Genomic DNA, 21994 nt, shown 5'->3' on the forward strand with positions numbered 1-21994 from the left:
CAATTTGTTATTTCTTCTGCAAAATACATACACGGGCTCTGTTCTTTCTTTCCCAAGGATCTGTGGACGGGCCTCTGTCTCATCCTCAATGGTCAGCTGAGGAATCTGGGAAACCCTCTCCTTCTGGTAAGGGAGCAAGAGTGTTTAAAGAGTCTAAAGCCATGCAGGAAGCGGGGAGAGGATTTTTGTTTTAGCCTCCTCATAGAGTACACAAGTCAGAATAAGCCTATGTCAGTTATCTGGCCTTTAACAGATGCAGGATCTGGTCCAGCTGCCATGATGAACAATGGCTCAAGAGGCTCTTCCCCTACCAGGGCGATGGATGAAGGCAAGGTAAATGTACCCATTTTGAATAGTCATTTCAAGAACCTGTAGCTTTTCCTGCAACTCTCTCTTTGCTTCATCTCCTATTTGTGTGTTCTATCTGTACTGTCCCATATATTTTTCTAAAAAAGCAAACTGTTCTCCAAGAGCCTGAAGTCCCCTCAGTTCTCAGCATTGCATCTTCAGCTGAGCATCCGGTAGCAGTAAGTCCTTAGAAGTGTGGACTGAACTGGGCTATAAATTGCCTGGCGATATTGATCTTACTTTTGTCCTTGACTTGGGAGTGCTGCTGAAATCTGACTGATTTGTTGGCCTTTTCTCCTCTCTCCTGATTGCTTCGACATTCATCCTGTGTAGAGCATTTGCTGTAACTGTAATTAACTTAAACAAAGTGAATCGTCCCCACTCTTCGGTATTTCAGTGTTTAATGCTCTTTTGCAGAGTAAATTCATTGTAAGTTGTATAATTCATTATTATGCCTCCGTTTGGAAATGTACTATTTAAGAATGTCTCCAATTGTATAGTAGGCAAAACGTACTTTGAATGATCTGAAATTACAGATTGATAACAGAAGAATGTTTGTTGGAAGTACTGAACAGTGGAAGACTGTAATTACCCGTTGAGCCATTTCTCAGCGGTGTCGTTAAACAGTGTTCACACAAGTGTATTCTCTTGTAACTTGTTTAGCTGTCAAGGCTGGCAAGTCCTGTGATGATACCGCACCATGCTTCTCTGTATTGAAATCAGAGTACATTTATTTTTACGACTGAGAGTTTCCAAACCACTTTCCCATAGGAAATGATTAGTCCGTGTCTCACAGTAGACAGTATTACTAGTGAATGAAGGTAAATAGAGTGTGCCTGCGTAATTTGTGTATATAACATTGTTTCTCTTGGAACATACTTTGGAGTTCCAGCACATGACTCGAGGAATACACATGTCTTGAGAAATGTTTTTATCCAGGGGCAACTTGGATAAGACCCAAGACCCATTTGAAGTAGAAGACCTCAAAGAGAGTAGTGACTCCTTTGTTAGAGAGTAGAAGTAGAGGTGGAAAGAACATGACCTTGGAGTCCAACCCGGCCTTGAATTCCAGCCCAGCTTCTTACATGCTGTGTGACTGTCAGCAAATTATCTAATACTCTCTGTGCCTGTGTTCCTGCATATTTGGAACAAGATGGTCCTATTAGAGATTTAGAGATAGGAAAATTCGAGTTGCAATATGTAAGGCCTGTTGAAGGTACTCTGAATAATTGCTATTACATGGCAGAGAATGGATTTTTCATTCCCTTTCATTCTCTGCATTCTAAATATGGAAATTATCCTGATGGGAGGGATGTGCAGAGGGAGTGACTGCCTTAGAAATAGTGTTAGTCAGGAAGGACTTCCCTTTATAACCTCTGCTTTCCCTTCCATGTGCAGATATAAGCAATAAGACGATTATAGCAAAAATGTTCACTCCTGTGACATACTCTTAACCTCTCTAAGCTGTGAGTGGGAACAAATGAGGGCAGTAGTTGCTGCACTAATTCTGCTCTTTGGACAAGTGCCTGACATCTGCTTCATTGGGTTTTAGTTTTGACTGGTGTTGGTACTTTTGTCTGTCATACCAGAGTATTTCAAAGCTTCAATTGCTTCTACTCTGCAGGGTCATACGACTCCAAGAGGGCCCCCTCCTTTCCCAGGAGTCCCTCTGATGAGCACCCCCATGGGAGGCCCTGTACCACCACCCATTCCATATGGACCACCACCTCAGCTCTGTGGACCTTTCGGGCCTCGGCCAATTCCTCCGCCCTTTGGTAAGATGATCTGAACACCGGTGATTAACTTGTAAAGCGTAGTCATCTTCTCTCTCTGTCCCTTGCTAAAACAACTGCAGTTGCAGGGCTTTGCCATGCAGCGAGGAAGCTGACTGAGTACCTTGTAACTTCTCCCCAAGTTTCTTAAAACACAAAGGGTGCTGCATAATGTCCTGTGATTAGATGGGCAATAATCGTCTCTAATAGAAGAAGGAAAGGAGCTAATTCTAGAAAGCCGGGAATATTCAGCACATGTTTTTTTGAACATCTCTGGCCGTGTACTAGGTCATCTTTAGGTCCCCTGAGCCAGAATGGCTCTTTTGGCCCATCCCCTGTGAGTGGTGGAGAATGCTCCCATCCATTGACCGTGGAGCCACCTGTGAGACCACTCTCTGCTACTCTCAGTCAAAGAGATATGCCTAGAAGTGAATTGGGTGAGCATTCACATGTTTCCTTGCAATACTGTTTGTTGTGGCTTTTTCCCTTTTATTTGAGGATTCTGATGCAGACAACAATTTAGAATTTGGGTCTGTCCAGTATAGAAAAGGAAATGTCTTAATTTGTCTTGGTGGATAAGTATTCAACTGCAAGGTTTGTTTTAGAACAGAAAGAATTTATTATTTCCCTTGAGGTCCTTTTATTGTTTCTTTTCATTGATTTTACTAGGAATTGTAAGCCTTTATCTTTTAATTAAAGTTCTGTGGGATTCCTCTTCCAAATGCAGCTGACCATTGAACAACACAGGTTTGATTTGCGCAGGCCCGTTTATACGCAGAGGTTGTTCAAAAAATACCTTGGGAAAATTTTTGGAACTGCGAGAATTTGAAAGAACTTACAGATGAAACACGCAGCTTAGAAATATATAAAAAAAAAATTACGTCCGTCATGAATGAATACAATATATGTAGATACTAGTCTATTTTATCATATACTATTGTAAAATATTCAAAAATCTATTTTTAAAAGTTTATCAAAACTTGCACACACAAACACAGATATACATGACACCATTCACCATTAGGGAGAAAGGAAACACAGGTAAAGACACAGTGTTAAATCATGAATGCAAAAAGGTGGCTGTAGTACACTCTGGACTACTACAGTAATTTCATAGCCACCTCCTGTTGCTATGGCAGTGAGCTCAGGCGTGGCGAGTATCCGCTTTAAACACCGCGTGAGGTTAATCTCCATGTAAACATAATCTCTCACAGTTCTTGTGTATTTCTTATGTTTAGTGCAAGAACATAAACCTTGAATAACACCATGTGACCCATATAAAATGCCACTTGTGATGCTGGAAGTATTCTCAAGAAGCAATGTCATGATATTACTAGAAAAGTTGAACTGCTTTGATATATGCCATAGATTGGAGTGTGCAGCAGCAGTTATCTGTCATTTCTGTCAGACGATTCATCTTGTAAACAGATCCTGCACACTTACAGTATACACAAATACCATACAGTTTTGTACATACATTTCCTCTTAGGATTTCAGTAACATTTCCTTTAGCTTACTCTATTAAGGTAAGTATTCAGCTTACAACATATATACAAATAGATAGATAGATAGATAGGTAGATAGATAGATAGATAGATAGGTAGATAGATAGATAGATAGATAGATAGATAGATAGATAGATAGATAGATACACACACATAATATGTGTTAATCAACTACTTATGTTATTGGTAAGGCTTCTGGTCAATAGTAGGCTGTTTATTAGTAGGTTGGCTTTGGTGAGTGAAAAGTTACACGTGGGTTTTTGACTGCACAGTGGATCAGCACACCTAATCCCTGCATTGTTCAAGAATCAACTGTATTTGCCTTAGTAACTTTATAGTTTATGAGGCATACATGGTTCCCCTTCTCATTACTATAGTATGAAATGCTGTTGAGTCTATTTCGAATCCTAAATATGTCTGTAATAGTAAGATATGGAAGTCAGCTTACATATACAGCAAACAAAAATCACAATGTAGAACACTGTATATAGAAGTCTGTAGCTTGAGGTGTAGATTAGAGTCATTAATGTGCAGAGATTATTGTTCTTTCAGTGCAAGGCACTTCTTTTTGTTTGTTTGTTTGAGGTGGACTTTCACTCTTGTTACCCAGGCTGGAGTGCAATGGTGCAATCTCAGCTCACCACAACCTCTGCCTTCTGGGATCAGGCAATTCTCCGGCCTCAGTCTCCTGAGTAGCCGGGATTACAGGCACGTGCCGTCATGCCCAGCTGATTTTTTGTACTGTTAGTAGAGTCGGGGTTTCACCATGTTGACCAGGATGGTCTCGATCTCTTGACCTCGTGATCCACCCGCCTCGGCCTCCCAAAGTGCTGGGATTACAGGCATGAGCCACCGTGCCCGGCCCGGCATTTCTCATTTTAATTCTCTAAGTCTGTGAATAAATTATGAATGATTTGCCTTCATGAGTATCAGGAGACCCGTTTTTAATGTTGCTTTCCAGATAGACTTGAACCCTAACCCGTCTGCAATTTGTTATTTCTTCTGCAAAATACATACACGGGCTCTGTTCTTTCTTTCCCAAGGATCTGTGGACGGGCCTCTGTCTCATCCTCAATGGTCAGCTGAGGAATCTGGGAAACCCTCTCCTTCTGGTAAGGGAGCAAGAGTGTTTAAAGAGTCTAAAGCCATGCAGGAAGCGGGGAGAGGATTTTTGTTTTAGCCTCCTCATAGAGTACACAAGTCAGAATAAGCCTATGTCAGTTATCTGGCCTTTAACAGATGCAGGATCTGGTCCAGCTGCCATGATGAACAACGGCTCAAGAGGCTCTTCCCCTACCAGGGCGATGGATGAAGGCAAGGTAAATGTACCCATTTTGAATAGTCATTTCAAGAACCTGTAGCTTTTCCTGCAACTCTCTCTTTGCTTCATCTCCTATTTGTGTGTTCTATCTGTACTGTCCCATATATTTTTCTAAAAAAGCAAACTGTTCTCCAAGAGCCTGAAGTCCCCTCAGTTCTCAGCATTGCATCTTCAGCTGAGCATCCGGTAGCAGTAAGTCCTTAGAAGTGTGGACTGAACTGGGCTATAAATTGCCTGGCGATATTGATCTTACTTTTGTCCTTGACTTGGGAGTGCTGCTGAAATCTGACTGATTTGTTGGCCTTTTCTCCTCTCTCCTGATTGCTTCGACATTCATCCTGTGTAGAGCATTTGCTGTAAATGTAATTAACTTAAACAAAGTGAATCGTCCCCACTCTTCGGTATTTCAGTGTTTAATGCTCTTTTGCAGAGTAAATTCATTGTAAATTGTATAATTCATTATTATGCCTCCGTTTGGAAATGTACTATTTAAGAATGTCTCCAATTGTATAGTAGGCCAAACGTATTTTGAATGATCTGAAATTACAGATTGATAACAGAAGAATGTTTGTTGGAAGTACTGAACAGTGGAAGACTGTAATTACCCGTTGAGCCATTTCTCAGCGGTGTCGTTAAACAGTGTTCACACAAGTGTATTCTCTTGTAACTTGTTTAGCTGTCAAGGCTGGCAAGTCCTGTGATGATACCGCACCATGCTTCTCTGTATTGAAATCAGAGTACATTTATTTTTACGACTGAGAGTTTCCAAACCACTTTCCCATAGGAAATGATTAGTCCGTGTCTCACAGTAGACAGTATTACTAGTGAATGAAGGTAAATAGAGTGTGCCTGCGTAATTTGTGTATATAACATTGTTTCTCTTGGAACATACTTTGGAGTTCCAGCACATGACTCGAGGAATACACATGTCTTGAGAAATGTTTTTATCCAGGGGCAACTTGGATAAGACCCAAGACCCATTTGAAGTAGAAGACCTCAAAGAGAGTAGTGACTCCTATGTTAGAGAGTAGAAGTAGAGGTGGAAAGAACATGACCTTGGAGTCCAACCCGGCCTTGAATTCCAGCCCAGCTTCTTACATGCTGTGTGACTGTCAGCAAATTATCTAATACTCTCTGTGCCTGTGTTCGTGCATATTTCGAACAAGATTGTCCTATTAGAGATTTAGAGATAGGAGAATTCGAGTTGCCATATGAAAGGCCTGTTGAAGGTACTCTGAATAATTGCTATTACATGGCAGAGAATGGATTTTTCATTCCCTTTCATTCTCTGCATTCTAAATATGGAAATTATCCTGATGGGAGGGATGTGCAGAGGGAGTGACTGCCTTAGAAATAGTGTTAGTCAGGAAGGACTTCCCTTTATAACCTCTGCTTTCCCTTCCATGTGCAGATATAAGCAATAAGACGATTATAGCAAAAATGTTCACTCCTGTGACATACTCTTAACCTCTCTAAGCTGTGAGTGGGAACAAATGAGGGCAGTAGTTGCTGCACTAATTCTGCTCTTTGGACAAGTGCCTGACATCTGCTTCATTGGGTTTTAGTTTTGACTGGTGTTGGTACTTTTGTCTGTCATACCAGAGTATTTCAAAACTTCAATTGCTTTTACTCTGCAGGGTCATTCGACTCCAAGAGGGCCCCCTCCTTTCCCAGGAGTCCCTCTGATGAGCACCCCCATGGGAGGCCCTGTACCACCACCCATTCCATATGGACCACCACCTCAGCTCTGTGGACCTTTCGCGCCTCGGCCAATTCCTCCACCCTTTGGTAAGATGATCTGACCACCGGTGATTGACTTGTAAAGCGTAGTCATCTTCTCTCTCTGTCCCTTGCTAAAACAACTGCAATTGCAGGGCTTTGCCATGCAGCGAGGAAGCTGACTGAGTACCTTGTAACTTCTTCCCAAGTTTCTTAAAACACAAAGGGTGCTGCATAATGTCCTGTGATTAGATGGGCAATAATCGTCTCTAATAGAAGAAAGAAAGGAGCTATTTCTAGAAAGCCAGGAATATTCAGCACATGTTTTTTTGAACATCTCTGGCTGTGTACTAGGTCATCTTTAGGTCCTCTGAGCCAGAATGGCTCTTTTGGCCCATCCATTGTGAGTGGTGGAGAATGCTCCCATCCATTGACCGTGGAGCCACCTGTGAGACCACTCTCTGCTACTCTCAGTCAAAGAGATATGCCTAGAAGTGAATTGGGTGAGCATTCACATGTTTCCTTGCAATACTGTTTATTGTGGCTTTTTCCCTTTTATTTGAGGATTCTGACGCAGACAACAATTTAGAATTTGGGTCTGTCCAGTATAGAAAAGAAAATGTCTTAATTTGTCTTGGTGGATAAGTATTCAACTGCAAGGTTTGTTTTAGAACAGAGAGAATTTATTATTTCCCTTGAGGTCCTTTTATTGTTTCTTTTCATTGATTTTACTATGAATTGTAAGCCTTTATCTTTTAATTAAAGTTCTGTGGGATTCCTCTTCCAAATACAGCTGACCATTGAACAACACAGGTTTGATTTGTGCAGGCCAGTTTATACGCAGAGGTTGTTCAAAAAATACCTTGGGAAAATTTTTGGAACTTTGCAAGAATTTGAAAGAACTTACAGATGAAACACGCAGCTTAGAAATATTAAATAAAATAAATTACGTCTGTCATGAATACAATATATGTAGATACTAGTCTATTTTATCGTATACTATTGTAAAATATTCAAAAATCTATTTTTAATAGTTTATCAAAACTTGCACACACAAACACAGATATACATGACACCATTCACCATTGGGAGAAAGGAAACACAGGTAAAGACACAGTGTTAAATCATGAATGCAAAAAGGTGGCTGTAGTACACTCTGGACTACTACAGTAATTTCATAGCCACCTCCTGTTGCTATGGCAGTGAGCTCAGGCGTGGCGAGTATCCGCTTTAAACACCGCGTGAGGTTAATCTCCATGTAAACATAATCTCTCACAGTTCTTGTGTATTTCTTATGTTTAGTGCAAGAACATAAACCTTGAATAACACCATGTGATCCATATAAAATGCCACTTGTGATGCTGGAAGTATTCTCAAGAAGCAATGTCATGATATTACTGGAAAAGTTGAACTGCTTTGATATATGCCATAGATTGGAGTGTGCAGCAGCAGTTATCTGTCATTTCTGTCAGACGATTCATCTTGTAAACAGATCCTGCACACTTACAGTATACACAAATACCATACAGTTTTGTACATACATTTCCTCTTAGGATTTCAGTAACATTTCCTTTAGCTTACTCTATTAAGGTAAGTATTCAGCTTACAACATATATTCAAATAGATAGATAGATAGATAGATAGATAGATAGATAGATAGACACACATAATATGTGTTAATCAACTGCTTATGTTATTGGTAAGGCTTCTGGTCAATAGTAGGCTGTTTATTAGTAGGTTGGCTTTGGTGAGTCAAAAGTTACACATGGTTTTTGACTGCACGGGCGATCAGCACACCTAATCCCTGCATTGTTCAAGAATCAACTGTATTTGCCTTAGCAACTTTATAGTTTATGAGGCGTACATGGTTCCCCTTCTCATTACTATAGTATGAAATGCTGTTGAGTCTATTTTGAATCCTAAATACGTCTGTAATAGTAAGATATGAAAGTCAGCTTACATATACACCAAACAAAAATCACAATGTAGAACACTGTATATAGACGTCTGTAGCTTGAAGTGTAGATTAAAGTCATTAATGTGCAGAGATTATTGTTCTTTCAGTGCAAGGTATTTCTTTTTGTTTGTTTGTTTGAGAGGGACTTTCACTCTTGTTACCCAGGTTGGAGTGCAATGGCATGATCTCAGCTAATCCCAACATCTGCCTTCTAGGTTCAGTCAATTCTCTGGCCTCAGTCTCCTGAGTAGCTGGGATTACAGGCACATGCCATCATGCCCAGCTATGTTTTTGTATTGTTAGTAGTGTTGGGGTTTCACCATGTTTTCCAGGATGGTCTTGATCTCTTGACCTCGTGATCCACCCGCCTTGGCCTCCCAATGTGCTGGGTTTCCAGGTATCAGCCAGGAGTATCCAGCACATTTTGTTTTTGAAGATATCTTGCTTTGTACTAGGTTTTGCAACGGATAGAAAGGTAGATAAAACACATCCCCTATTTAAGATGTTCTGTATTGCACAGATATACACAATCCGCAACATAAAGCTTCTAATCACTCATAACAGAAGCATAAGCAGTGGGTCACAGAATATTAGACAGGGAAGTATCAAACCCTCAACCCTCATCTTCGGGAGTACAAAGGAAGGATATATCAAAGAGAAGGTAGAATTTAACTGCTATCTAATGAATGCTGCTGATTTAATTAGATGAAGGTGTAACACCTTTTCCAGCTGGGCTAGCACCTTGATTTTTATGGCATATATTAATCACATGTTGGGGTACTACGTAACTTTTTAATATACAGTAGTAAACAATGGAATTTATCAAAATATTTGTTGTAATGAAGCCAGATTTAATCTGTCTTCTTGTTATGGTATATAGTACTTCCAAGTAGAAATCTATCTCAAGATAAAGATGACAGGCCAGGCTCAGTGGCTCATGCCTGTAATTCCAGCACTTTGGAAGGCTGAGGCAGGTGGACCCCTTGAGCCTAGGAGTTTGAGACTAGCCTGGGCAACATGGTGAAACTCTGTCTTTTCAAAAAATACAAAAATTAGCTGGGTGTGGTTGTTTGCACCTGCCGTCCCAGCTACTCGAAGTCTGAGCGGGGAGGATCGATTGAGCCCAGGAGATTGAGGCTGCAGTGAGCCATGATCACTTCACTCCACTCCAGCCTGGCTGACAGGGAAGACCCTGCCTCTGAAAAAAGAAAAGGATGACAGGTTATATTAACATACCTGGCATCATCTTAATTTAGCTCTGTTCCTAGGAATTTACTCGACATAATTTTTGTTTTCCAGGCCCTGGTTCTCGTCCACCACTACGCTTAAGAGAATTTGCACCAGGAAAATGGGAGCTGCCACTCCACCCTCGGGAATTTTTACCAGGACATGCACCATTTGGACCTTTAGGTCCTCTTGGTCCAAGAGAGTACTTTATTCCTGGTACCCAGTTGCCACCCCCAATCCATGTTCCCCAGGATTACCCACCACCACCTGCCACAAGAGGCTTACTGTTGCCATGCTCTAGAGATGAGCCTCCTCTGGCTTCTCAGAGCACTAGTCAGGACTGTTCAGTGGCTTTAAAGTAGAGCCTATAACTATGACCTCTGATGTTTGATTGGAGAAAAAATGGACTGTACATTATTCATTACAGTAAAGGATTTCATTGGCTTCCAAATCCAAGTTTATTTTGAAAGATCTGTTGTTAGAACTAAGCTGCCTTGGCAGTATGCATTTTTGAGCCAAACAATTCAGAAATGTCATTTCTTCCCTAAGTAAAAATCACCTTTTAAGCTATAGCGTTTTTACTACTTTGAAATGTGCAATAAAGAATACTTGTGTTTTAGCTAACGTAGCATTGTAATTGCTAAATGATTTAGAATGTCATGAAAAATATGAACATTTCCTGTGTAAATGCTTTAAAAACATGTATTTCCATCATCCTGTTTTTAGTGTACACCAGCTGAATACAGAGCAATGGTGTTTATAAGCATTTTTGTTTTTCTTAAAAAACTATCTGGTCCCAAAGACTGTTAAGCTAAAAATGTTTACTAAAAGGTCACTAAAATTTCTCTCCCCTCTTGCTGAAGTTCTTTGTAGTAATAGTTCATAAAAAGTTGTTTATTAATATTTCCCAAGTGTCTGTTGATTCATTGGACTGTTAGGAAGCTTGTGCCATTTGGAGAACATGTAAACTCAATCTCCCGGAATTTAAGATGGTGGCTGCCTGCACACTTCTGGCTGCTCCCCTCAGTCACCTGTGAACCCTACAAGTGATGTCTTTTTATTTCAAAAAAGTTAGTGGGTTCCCAGTTGTGTAGCATTCACATGCTTGCTTTATGACACTCATTGTCTATTTGAGAATGGTTTTCAGAGAGTGAGTTTACATTAGTAGCAAGAGTTGTTTGACCTGATGTTCTATTGCTTTTCCATTCCTGTAGAAAGGGTGCACAACAGAAAAGTGAAAACGATGTGTCATAAAAGTACTGAAATCTCTTTTAAATGTTCAAATGTATGGTCTCTTATCTTTCCCATACCTTGCCACTGATTTTCAAGGAATATGATAAAAAATTGGAAAAGTATAACGCCATGAGAAAGAATGATGTAGGGCTGTGAGGTTTACAACATGCCCTAGGTCTGCACCAAGGGTTGAAATTAATTCTTTTTTTGGGGGGAAAGGGGGATGACAGATTCCAAAATTAGTATTTAAACATTGGTGCTTTCATTTAAAAATCATTACCTATCTGGAATTGCACCATACTTAAAAGTCTTATCCATTACTACACAGTGTCTTTAAAACAATGTTTCTTTAAAAACTATGTTTCTAAGAACTCTTCAGACATTTTAATTACAATAATAATGGCACTCCTTTTGAGGAGTTTAAGATTTAGATTAAAATTCTAAAAGGCTGATACTTTCCTTAATTGCTACTCTATGTTCTTCCATTTTTTAAAGCCCTATGATGTAATAATTTTGAAACTCGGTATATGACTTATCACTGTTTTGATATTTAATCTATTAATACCTTGTATAAAGGAGCAAAAGCTTTGACATGAAACAAAATTTTCTCTTTATACTAAACGACTGAAGATACTTTAGAAATATAAGGACCTGTGAAAGAAGGCAACCCTTTCACAGTTCATAAGGAATATATGAATTCTTTGGGAAAAGAGAATTCAGTCTGTATTTCTTCTCATTTAATATCAAGAATAGAAATTAAGAGGAAAACTCCATAGAGGGCATAGGCTACTTTTAACCATGTAAAATAAGATTAAGTCACAAATACAGCTTTTGAGTTTACCTGTCAATCTCTTTAGAACACAAAACAATGCTGAAGTTAATAGTTTCTAATTATTATTATTTTTTTTTTTTTTTTTTTTTTTTTTTTTTCTCTTCTTTTTTTTTTATTGCATTTTAGGTTTTGGGGTACATGTGATGAACATGCAAGATTGTTGCATAGGTACACACATGGCAGTGTGCTTTGCTGCCTTCCGTCCCCTCACCTGTATCTGTCATTTCTCCCCATGCTATCTCTTCCCACCTCCCCACCCCCCCGCCCCTCCCCCATTTCCCCCCAACAGACCCCAGTGTGTAGTGCTCCCCTCCCTGTGTCCATGTGTTCTCATTGTTCAACACCCGCCTATGAGCGAGAATATACGGTGTTTGATTTTCTGCTCTTGTGTCAGTTTGCTGAGAATGATGGTTTCCAGGTTCATCCATGTCCCTATAAAGGACGTGAACTCATCGTTTTTGATGGCTGCATAATATTCCATGGTGTATATGTACCACATTTTCCCTATCCAGTCTATCATCGTTGGGCATTTGGGTTGGTTCCAGGTCTTTGCTATTGTAAACAGTGCTGCAATGAACATTCGTGTGCACGTGTCCTTGTAGTAGAATGATTTATAATCCTTTGGATATATACCCAGTAATGGGATTGCTGGGTCAAATGGGATTTCTATTTTTAGGTCCTTGAGGAATCGCCACACTGTCTTCCACAATGGTTGAATTAATTTACATTCCCACCAACAGTGTAAAAGTGTTCCTATTTCTCCACATCCTCTCCAGCATCTGTTGTTTCCCGATTTTCTAATTATTATTATTACTTTTTTTGTAGACAAAGTTTCGCTCTTGTTGCTCAGGCTGGAGTGCAATGGCACGATCTCGCTCAGCTCGACCTCCGCATCCCAGGTTTAAGTGATTCCCCTGCCTCAGCCCCATGAGTTGCTGGGATTACAGGCATACACCACCATGCCTGGCTAATGATTTTTGTATTTTTAGTAGAAATGGGGTTTCTCCATGTTGGTCAGGCTGGTCTCAAACTCCCAACCTCAGGTGATCTGCCCACCTTGGCCTCCCAAAGTGCTGGGATTACAGGCGTGAGCCATCGAGCCTGGCCAGTTTCTAATTTTAAATGTCATTTAAATGTAGATTATGCCATCTAGGAAGGTAAGTAGGGAAGGTAAATTAAATCCATTTTTAAAATTCAAAATTAGAGCATTTTTCCCCTCTCAAGCCTTTTTTGGTGATTTCTCTATATCTGATATCATTGAGGAATTGGTAAACTGTAAAGATTCCAGTGTAGCTTATCTGAGAAGCTGTGAACTGGTCCATAATTGCTTCCTCTCACATCCATCTGATTGCAGCATTTCTACAGCAAAGCCCTAGCAGGGTGCCAATATGCAGATAGTACAGGGAGTATCATCCCTCAGTCAAATAACTTCTCCATCTCTAAAGTTTCATCTCTTTCAGAAGTCATCGCCAACTAATTGTGTCTGGATTTAGTTGCTAAAATTGACTTATTTATGAAGCAGCAATACTCAGCCTAAAAACATTTCTACTATAGTTGTAGTTATATCATCAGTGGCTGATTTTTTTCTTTGGAAAGTAAATTTAAATAATTTGTGGGATATGTTATATTCTGTGTCAACTTCAAGACAATCCCTCATTTTTTTTTTTGTTACATTCAGGGCTGAATTAAAGTTAAGCTAATCACACAGTGTTAAATTTAAGCTTCTTTAATGTTGATGAAAGGTATTGGTAGTTCATATAAACCATACTTACGTGAAGGATAGCAGATGCTTCATAGAAATTATCACTTTGATATACATATCTTATGGTTTATGAGAAAAGAGACAAAATAATACATCGTTTTTGCTACATTTTAATGAGTTTCTTTAAGGGATTGTTTTGTAGGTCTTGTCAGCAACATCAGACTAAAGGTACTGAGTACTCCACAGGGTACAGAGTGCTTCCAAGCACCTCAGAAACATTGCCTAACACGGAGAAAATGTGCTTCTTGCTCCTTGAAGAGCTTACAGTCTAGGGATTTGACAACTCACAGTCTTAAGATCTGAGTGAACAAAGTAAGGCAAATTCTTCATCCCCTAGATCTGTTGTGGACTGAATCATTTTAGGATTTGGAATTAATCCAATCAAGATGAGAGACAAGATGAAATTTGGCCGAGAATTTTTTCAGGCTCACATAGTTTTTATTAACATCCATCTAGTAAACGGAATGGACCTAACAGACAACTGAAAGTACAGACTAGATCTCTTGAAGTGCAAGGGCTAAAGCAACTTAATTGTGGTTACTTATTTTAAAAAGCAAACATACTGAATGGTATGACTAGGGTGATTACACTAGTTTAAAAATAGGCCAGGTACTGACACTCATTCCCCTCATGCATTGCTCATTTACAATAGTGAATATTAAAATATGTGGGCTTTACATCTAACCCACAGAAAGCCCACCACAAATCTTAATGTTCTATGTATCAAATATCCACCTCATGTGTACTACAAAAGTTTTCTTTATGCCCCATTAAGTCAAAAGTAAATAGTCAAATTATAGTAAGCTAATGACCTGCATATTTTCATATGAATGAATGTCAGTATATCTAAATAGGAAATAAATGACGATCCTATCTACCTATATATAAAAAATAGAATATCTTTCCAGATTTTGCATACTCCTCACTATAAGAGGGTTTTAAGGTTTAACAATCAGTTGTCAGAAAAACAGCAGTTACGCCTGCAGTATCTCGTTAGCATCTGACTCAATTATATTTAGATTACATTATTTAGAAGATGTTGTAAGCCCATCTAAAAATTTGTAATTCTTTTGAGATGGTTCCAATGTTAACCCTAGAATCATCGTCAGAAAGAGTAATAATGTGATGTAGAAGAGCGGCTAATCAACATGACTAAAAATATGCTCACTTTCAGAAAAACAATCTGGTCATCTGGTAAAAATCACAGGTACAACCTAGGGAACACTCCCTTATGGGATACTGATCTGGCCAAGGGACACTTTCTAAGCAGGAAAAACTATCAGATCAGGGTGAATTTAGGCCACTTCAGAGGAGAAGCCTATAAATATCCAGACAGACCTTCTTAGGCAGCAGAACTGGTCCAATACCTCTCAAAGCAGTATGACACTATCTTACCCACATCAACCCAAAGCTTGAAGTTAAGTCAAAAGAGCATATTGGAGCAAAAGTGAACAGATGCGTAAACTCTAGCACATTCTTATTGCTGTATTAAGTCTGAAGGTGAGCACATCCCACAACAGTATTGTTCCAGGAAGCAGGGTAGGAGTAGTGGTGAATTAGAAAATAGACTATTAATTGCACAATTAATAGAAAAGTAAAAACATGTTTCAAAATTTACAATAGACCTGTATACAAAGGAATCTTATACATCAGTGATGTGCTGAACTTTGATTCTGTGGTATAGGTTTGCAAAGGACTCCCTCCGGCCTACCAGTCTAGGTGCGGCTTGCTTCCTGCCTGTTGAAGGGTGAATATGCTACACAGAGGTATGATGGTTTCTACTGAGTGGTAAAATTCACAGAAGTTCCAGGTTCATCATGTCAGGATCATTTCCTTGTGCAAAGTTTGATGTAGATGAAGATAAAGTGGTTTCTTGGTCAATAATTGCAATTTCTTTCTTTTAAAGTCAGTGGGTTTCTTGATCTATAATTACAACAGAAAGACCATTGTTTAAAATACTAAATTATTCCAGGGTTAAATACTGGATATGGGATATTAAGAAGAAAGATAAACGAGTCACCATCAAATTAGTACTAAGTCTATATGCACATCACTTACAGTTCTATTACAATTGGCCCAGGTTTAATTTCATCCATCTCCATGAAAGCAAAACACTTGGTGCTGGTAAACCATTTTTTAGGATTGCAGTGTTTGAATTCAAGGAAGATAGCTGCACCTAAGGAATTAAAACAAGCCACATAAACCACTGGTGTGTCAATTCATTTCCTTTGGTCACCAGAAGCATATGAACAGCTACGGCTGGCATAATTTAAGAAAGCAACTTGTGCAAGTCTCAATGATTTGACAATAACAATATGGTTGTTACCCCAAACTCTTCTGTATCTGAGTAGAGTGACATGTCTCCTTATCATCCAATTCTACAAACTATAGCAAAACTTCTTTAGCTAGACTGCTTCAAGTGTGTATAACAGTTATGTACGCAGGTAGAATCACAAGCTGCTATAAAACATGAAATACCAAAGAAGAACAAAGATACTTCAACACTCATAGAAACTCCTCAGGTAGAAAATGCATTTAAAAGAGTTCCTAAAAAAATTAAGCTTGAATCATTTCCCTTAACCCAAAGCAAAAACTCAAAACTTCAAACTTGGGGGTATTTTGGAATTCAAACAACATAAATCACATGCTGATTCAGCTGTAAAATGTTACCTCTTAATAACTTTTTCAGTACTCAAAGCACTGTTCTGATGTTTCTCCTGGAATTGCATGTTTGTGTTAAGACAGTGCCGTGGAAGACAAAGGTTCAAAGAGCTAATCTATTTATTCTGTCCCTCTTCTCCAATGAACAAGTGATAATGAGAATTCAGACAGTTCTGGCCAGCTGTGGTGGCTCATGCCTGTAACCCCAGCACTTTGGGATGCCAAGGTGGGCAGATCACTTGAGCCCAGGAGTTTGAAACTAGCCTGGGCAACATGGTAAGACCCCAACCTCTACAATTTTTTTTTTTTAATAGCCGGGCTTGGTGGTGTGTGTCTGTAGTCCCAGCTACTTGGGAGGATAACCTGAGCCTGCAGAGATTAAGGCTGCAATAAGCCATGATTGTGCCACTGTGCCCCAGCCTGTGTGACAGAGTGAGACACTGTCTCAAAAAAAAAAAGAAAAGAAAAAAAAAGAAATTTAGACAGTTCTATGTCCCCAAAATCCAACACATAAACTCTTCCCCCAATTCTGCAGAAAAAAGCTAAAAAGAGAGAAATAAGTTGCTCATCAATGTGGCCAAGAAAAATGAATTTCTAAAGAAGGCATGGAAAGTCAAGGAAGGAAATCAGTCTCACTCTTTACTGACTACTTCTAATTACTGCCTTAACCAGAGGAGGGCAGGAGCTTGGCTTTCAAAGACAGCACACGTTCAATACTTTCACTGATGACAAAACTCACAAGTCACTAGAAGTTTAGCAATGTTCAGAAATGTATGTGCAGCACTGACACTTGAGTCCAAACGGAGCATGTCACATGACAAGGAGGGAAAGCAAAACCAATCGCTCAGGAGACACTGGGATGTGGGTGAGGGAGAGATGGACATATTCAGCCATCCACTCCCAACATGCTCGAAAGGATTACAATAGTTAGGTTACTGGTAAACTCTCTTCCCTAGGTGTGTGACCTTGTCATTTCTACAAATGGTAGCTTCTCTTCTCCCTTCCACAAGAATCACAGAGGCATTTTGTCATTAGAAAACCTCAGAGATTTTTAAGATAGCAGAGTCTTTTCAGCTCGGAAACCCATCTCCTCATCATGGTTGTGTCTTGAGTTCTGAATAAATGTGAAGATAGAGTCACGTTTGAAAACAATGCTAAAGTTCAAATATGTTACCATCGTTTTGAGGAAGTTAAATGATTAATCTGCATCACCTGTAGATAGTATATTTACTGTGTCCTTCATCATGCTATTTATAAGAAAGAACAAAATATGAAATAAGAATGTCCTGGGAAGATTATGTTAAAATGTTTATAAGCATGAAAGTATGCTCATTAACAATAATATCAGTTAAAACTACAGCAACTGTAAACAGTAAGTTTGAAGCTAGAGAAAATTGAATGGAGTCAAATTCTGAATCTAGTTCTACTTTTATTATCTGGTGAGTCAAGCCATTAAGAAAGAATGCAGTGTAATAAAACAGAAAAGTTGGCCCATGAAATATTTCACCTTCTCCCCTCCACATCACAAACATTTCTTAAGGCAATGGAGTTAAAGAAATGAAACAAATCAATAGTTTTGTTCAGAAGACATACTCATAACTGAAATTTCTTCAGCAATATTTAATAAGCACTCCTACATTCACAGTCTGCTAACACAGCCACTCTGGAACTTTGGTGTATGTCAGAATCACTTAGAGGGTATCCTAAAACAGAGTGCTAGGCTGGTCCTCACGGTTTTGGATTCAGGCAGTCTGGGGTTGGCACCTAACAAGGTTCCAGGTGCTGCTGCTGCTCTCCCAGGGGTCATATTCTGAGGACCACCATTGTAACAGAAGCACTGAAAGGTCTTTTAGTGGAGAAAGAGAGGAGGCAGCAGAACCAGACTTGAGAAGTGAAATATCAAATATTTCAGAAGCTGAGGCAGTCACTTCAAAAGGCACTTACATGTCCTACAGAGCCTGAAAATTTCAGAAACTGCAGCTGAATCCTCAGGTGATAAAGGGATTCTGAAGCCACCTCTTCAGAGAACACTGAAATTCTCATTGGGCAAAAAGCATGGGGAAGTATTTAATCCTAAGAACTGCACTTGGAAATGTAATCTCACTATTTCAGAAATTTGTGTCCTTTCCTCTTTCCTAACAATTAACTGCAAGTCAAGTTATCATTCTACCAAATACTCGAAATACTCAACACTTAATCATCAGAGAGCCTTAGGGAGCTGCTGCTTCTCCGAGATCTTTAGTGTCTGAAAAACTTTGTTTTCTTGGTAAAGACAATAAAATTCTATTATTAAAGATTGTTTTACTACATAACAGTGTTACTAGACACGTAGATAACCCAATTCCTAATTCCCACATTTAAAAAATATGTATATTTTATTGAAATCAGTAAATACTATGTGACATTTGCTTTTGCCAGATACTAACTATGCTAGGTCCAACATACGTACAAACACAAATAAGATGAGAATTCCGTCCATAAAGAAGCCAATTGTTAGTTAAGATTACAAACCTTTGGATAATTTTTCAACATGATTCTGGAGCTCAATGTCCACATTAAAGTGAACATATGTATCTTCTTTTCTTGAAGCCACAGGAGTATCTTGCACAGGAGTTAAGTCTATGCCATTCAGATCTAAAGAGAAAATAAGTTTCTCTTTAGGAACATTCAAATATGCAGACTTAAAAACTGCAAACTAGGTAGGGTGCGGTGGCTCATGCCTGTAATCACAGCACTTTGGGAGGCCAAGGTGGGTGAATCACTTGAGGTCAGGAGTTCAAGACCAGCCTGACCAACGTAGTGAAACCCTGTCTCTGTAAAAATGCAAAAAAATTAGCCAGGCATAGTGGCATGCATGCCTGTAATCCCAGCTACTTGGGAGGCTGAGGCAGGAGAATAGCTTGAATTCTGGGGGGCAGAGGTTGCAGTGAGCCAAGATCTTGCCATTGCACTCCAGCCTGGGCAACAAGAGCAAAACTTCGTCTCAAAAAAAAAAACCAAAAAACAAAAAACCCTGCAAACTACAGAGGGTATATTTTATAAGGATGCCGGGAGAAAGCGGAGAGGAAATTCTTAGGCTAACAGAAATACCCATTTGGCATGAGCAGGTACCTGAAGAGTTGCTGGTGACCACAGAGGCACTGGAGGGACTGAGTGAGGGATGGGTCACTTTGCAGTGGGAAGGAGGAAGCCTGTCTCAATCAGGTACAAAAGAAAGCTTGTAGAACATAAAATTTGACCGTTATAGGGAAGACATTTATAGGGATGATAACTTTTTGTTTTACTTAGGAAATAGGCCACTATAGTTTTGTCTGCAATCAAAACTGAAAATGTAAAATATATGCTTCAATGGAACCACTACCCCTAATTTCCAAACGATCAAGTGCATGGTTTGGAAAGGTTTATATCTAACATTATCAGAATCCCCCTGCTGTATTCAAGTCAAAGGACCAAAAACGGACATGAGAATTGCCAATGAAACCCTTTCATTAATGAATACATTTTTACATATTATCTAAATTCTCATTATGTTTGTTATGACATAACCCGTTTTATACCAACTAGACAAAACACTAAGTTATCGTGTATGGCTTTAATTTCCTGGATCCAGGAATCTTCCAGTTTAATCAAATTCAACATGGACTCATTTAATGACCACTCAAGTGTTTATGTGTTATTCAACAGATGTGTCTTAGAGACCTTAAAACAATATAGTACATTTGATTGTTTCAGTTCTTAAAAGGTATTTACAAAAATATATTTTAGCTCAACATATATGCAAAGGTAACTTAACAGCTACTACACTATCATTAAATATCTTTGTTTTACAGTGTACATTCCCGAATGAGATAAGCAGTTCTGTAAAACTATAATGTAGAATATATATACTTTTCCATAGACCATATATTTGATAACTGATAACATCAGAAGTAAAAGTTTCACAGCATTAGTGAATAATAATCCCTCTCTGTGGCTCAGTTCCTTTTGATTTTAATTGGTACTAATGAATTTTTGAATCTGGATTTGTTTCTATAACTGACAAAAGTTCTCATTTGATTTCAGCCCCTATCTGTTTCTTTACTGGTCTCAAATTACAGATTAAAGTAAACCACTTGGATTACCAGTGCAGATATTTCTGGATAGAAGTATGACAACTTCATTCTTAATTTTCCATTAATTATTTTTAAAAGACTGTTAAGTACCTTATAAATAAAGCATGAATGGCAACAATGAAAGAATTTAACCAATGTGGTTTCTCTCTGAAAGAGTGAAAAGGTTGTTTTTAAGACACAATGAACTGCCACACTGGATAGGAAAAAAAAAATCCTAAGAATAATCATGCTTCCTAACCATAGTGACATAGTGAATGATAAGAAGCACTTCACTTGTTGAATGCTCCACAGGATTACACTCAGAGAATGAATGCTATGGATCTGTTCTAGCTCCCTGTCTTCACTGATGAGTTATTTAAGGCCTGATTCTCATCCACCTCTGTAGGACTCTCCGATGTAGAACTCTCTCTTGAACAGGAAGGAGAGGGCCTAATGCAGGAGGAAAGGGATAACAGAACACTGGGCTTTGCAAACAAACCTACACACCTTTGGAAGGTGAGAAACATTCTGTTAACCCGTGCCCTAAAGGATGAGTCTGCTTTTGAAGATGATGTGTGTGTCTCATCAAAACCCTAGACAGAATCTTAAGAATAAAAAGATACACACAAAGAAAAACTCAAAAGCAAAACTGAATGTAAATTATAAATAAGAAAATAAGTAAATCTCTCAGAAGTATTCAGTGAAAATGTGATGATCTCTTCCAGGGACTTTGCTTCATCACAGAATGAACTAAAATGAGTTGTCACACACATAAGACTCCCTGCCCCACCACCAAAACAACAGTCCCAAATGAGCGTTATAAAATTCACCAGAGAAAAAAAAAATAAAGAGTTACTTACCTTTTACACTAACCGTAATATAGGGATCGATGCACTGCCCAGCATCTTTCAAACCAATTTTCTCAATTCTGTTAGTGAGTAATGTCATTCCTGGTTCCGATGGCAACCTTGGTAATAAAGTACTTGGCAACAGAGAAAAAGCAATAAAAGCTCCATGTCATTTCAGAGTAAACATTTTAATAAGCAAAGAGAAGATACAGTGTTGCTCATAACTGACTTAGCAACTAGCCAGGCATTATCTTGGTTCCCACACTCCCAAACACTTGGCATTACTCTTTTTAAATATTTACTAACACACAAGTGAAATCTACACTTCCATGTCTCACAGTCACCATTAAACCAGAAATTATTCAAGCTTGTCAGAAATTCAAGTCACTCTAGGAAGCCCAATTATAAATTGCCACATAATTAATAACTCATATACATATGCATATACTTTTTATATACTCATTTATATAATATACTTTGCATCTCAATATGAAGTGGTGAACAAAGAAAGAAACTTTTAAAATATTTGCTATATTATCATAACGTTTGAGAAATATAACACCAGAGTTGATCAACAAATCCTTTAGTTACTTTGTTTTTTGACATAGGGTCTCACTCTGTTACCAAAGCTGGGTTGCAGTGGCATAATCACAGCTCACTGCAGCCTCAACCTCCCAGGTTCAAGCAGTCCTCCCACCTCAGCTTCCAGAGTAGCTGA

General features: G+C 38.9%; 1 protein-coding gene and 1 pseudogene across 2 annotated transcripts in view; one reads left to right on the plus strand and one right to left on the minus strand.

The window, feature by feature from the left end:
* LOC120363152 (transport and Golgi organization protein 1 homolog) overlaps positions 1-10689 on the plus strand; it is a 35120-nt gene extending 24431 nt beyond the window's left edge. The window contains exons 20-24 of one of the 2 annotated variants that reach the window (XM_074381168.1): positions 58-126; positions 254-333; positions 456-527; positions 1973-2123; positions 9922-10689. In XM_074381168.1, the coding sequence (XP_074237269.1) occupies positions 58-126; positions 254-333; positions 456-527; positions 1973-2123; positions 9922-10211 (662 nt within the window). In that variant the 3' untranslated portion in view covers positions 10212-10689. Of the gene's footprint in view, positions 1-57; positions 127-253; positions 334-455; positions 528-1972; positions 2124-4668; positions 4738-4864; positions 5250-9921 lie in introns of those variants that run through there. The other variant, XM_074381167.1, reaches the window with a different exon arrangement.
* A 4741-nt stretch (positions 10690-15430) lies between these two features.
* Positions 15431-21391, minus strand: LOC101047360 (axin interactor, dorsalization-associated protein-like; annotated as a pseudogene).
* Between the last annotated feature and the right edge of the window lie 603 nt (positions 21392-21994).

The sequence above is a fragment of the Saimiri boliviensis genome, chromosome 11 (assembly GCF_048565385.1).
Source record: "Saimiri boliviensis isolate mSaiBol1 chromosome 11, mSaiBol1.pri, whole genome shotgun sequence".
NCBI lineage: Eukaryota > Metazoa > Chordata > Mammalia > Primates > Cebidae > Saimiri > Saimiri boliviensis.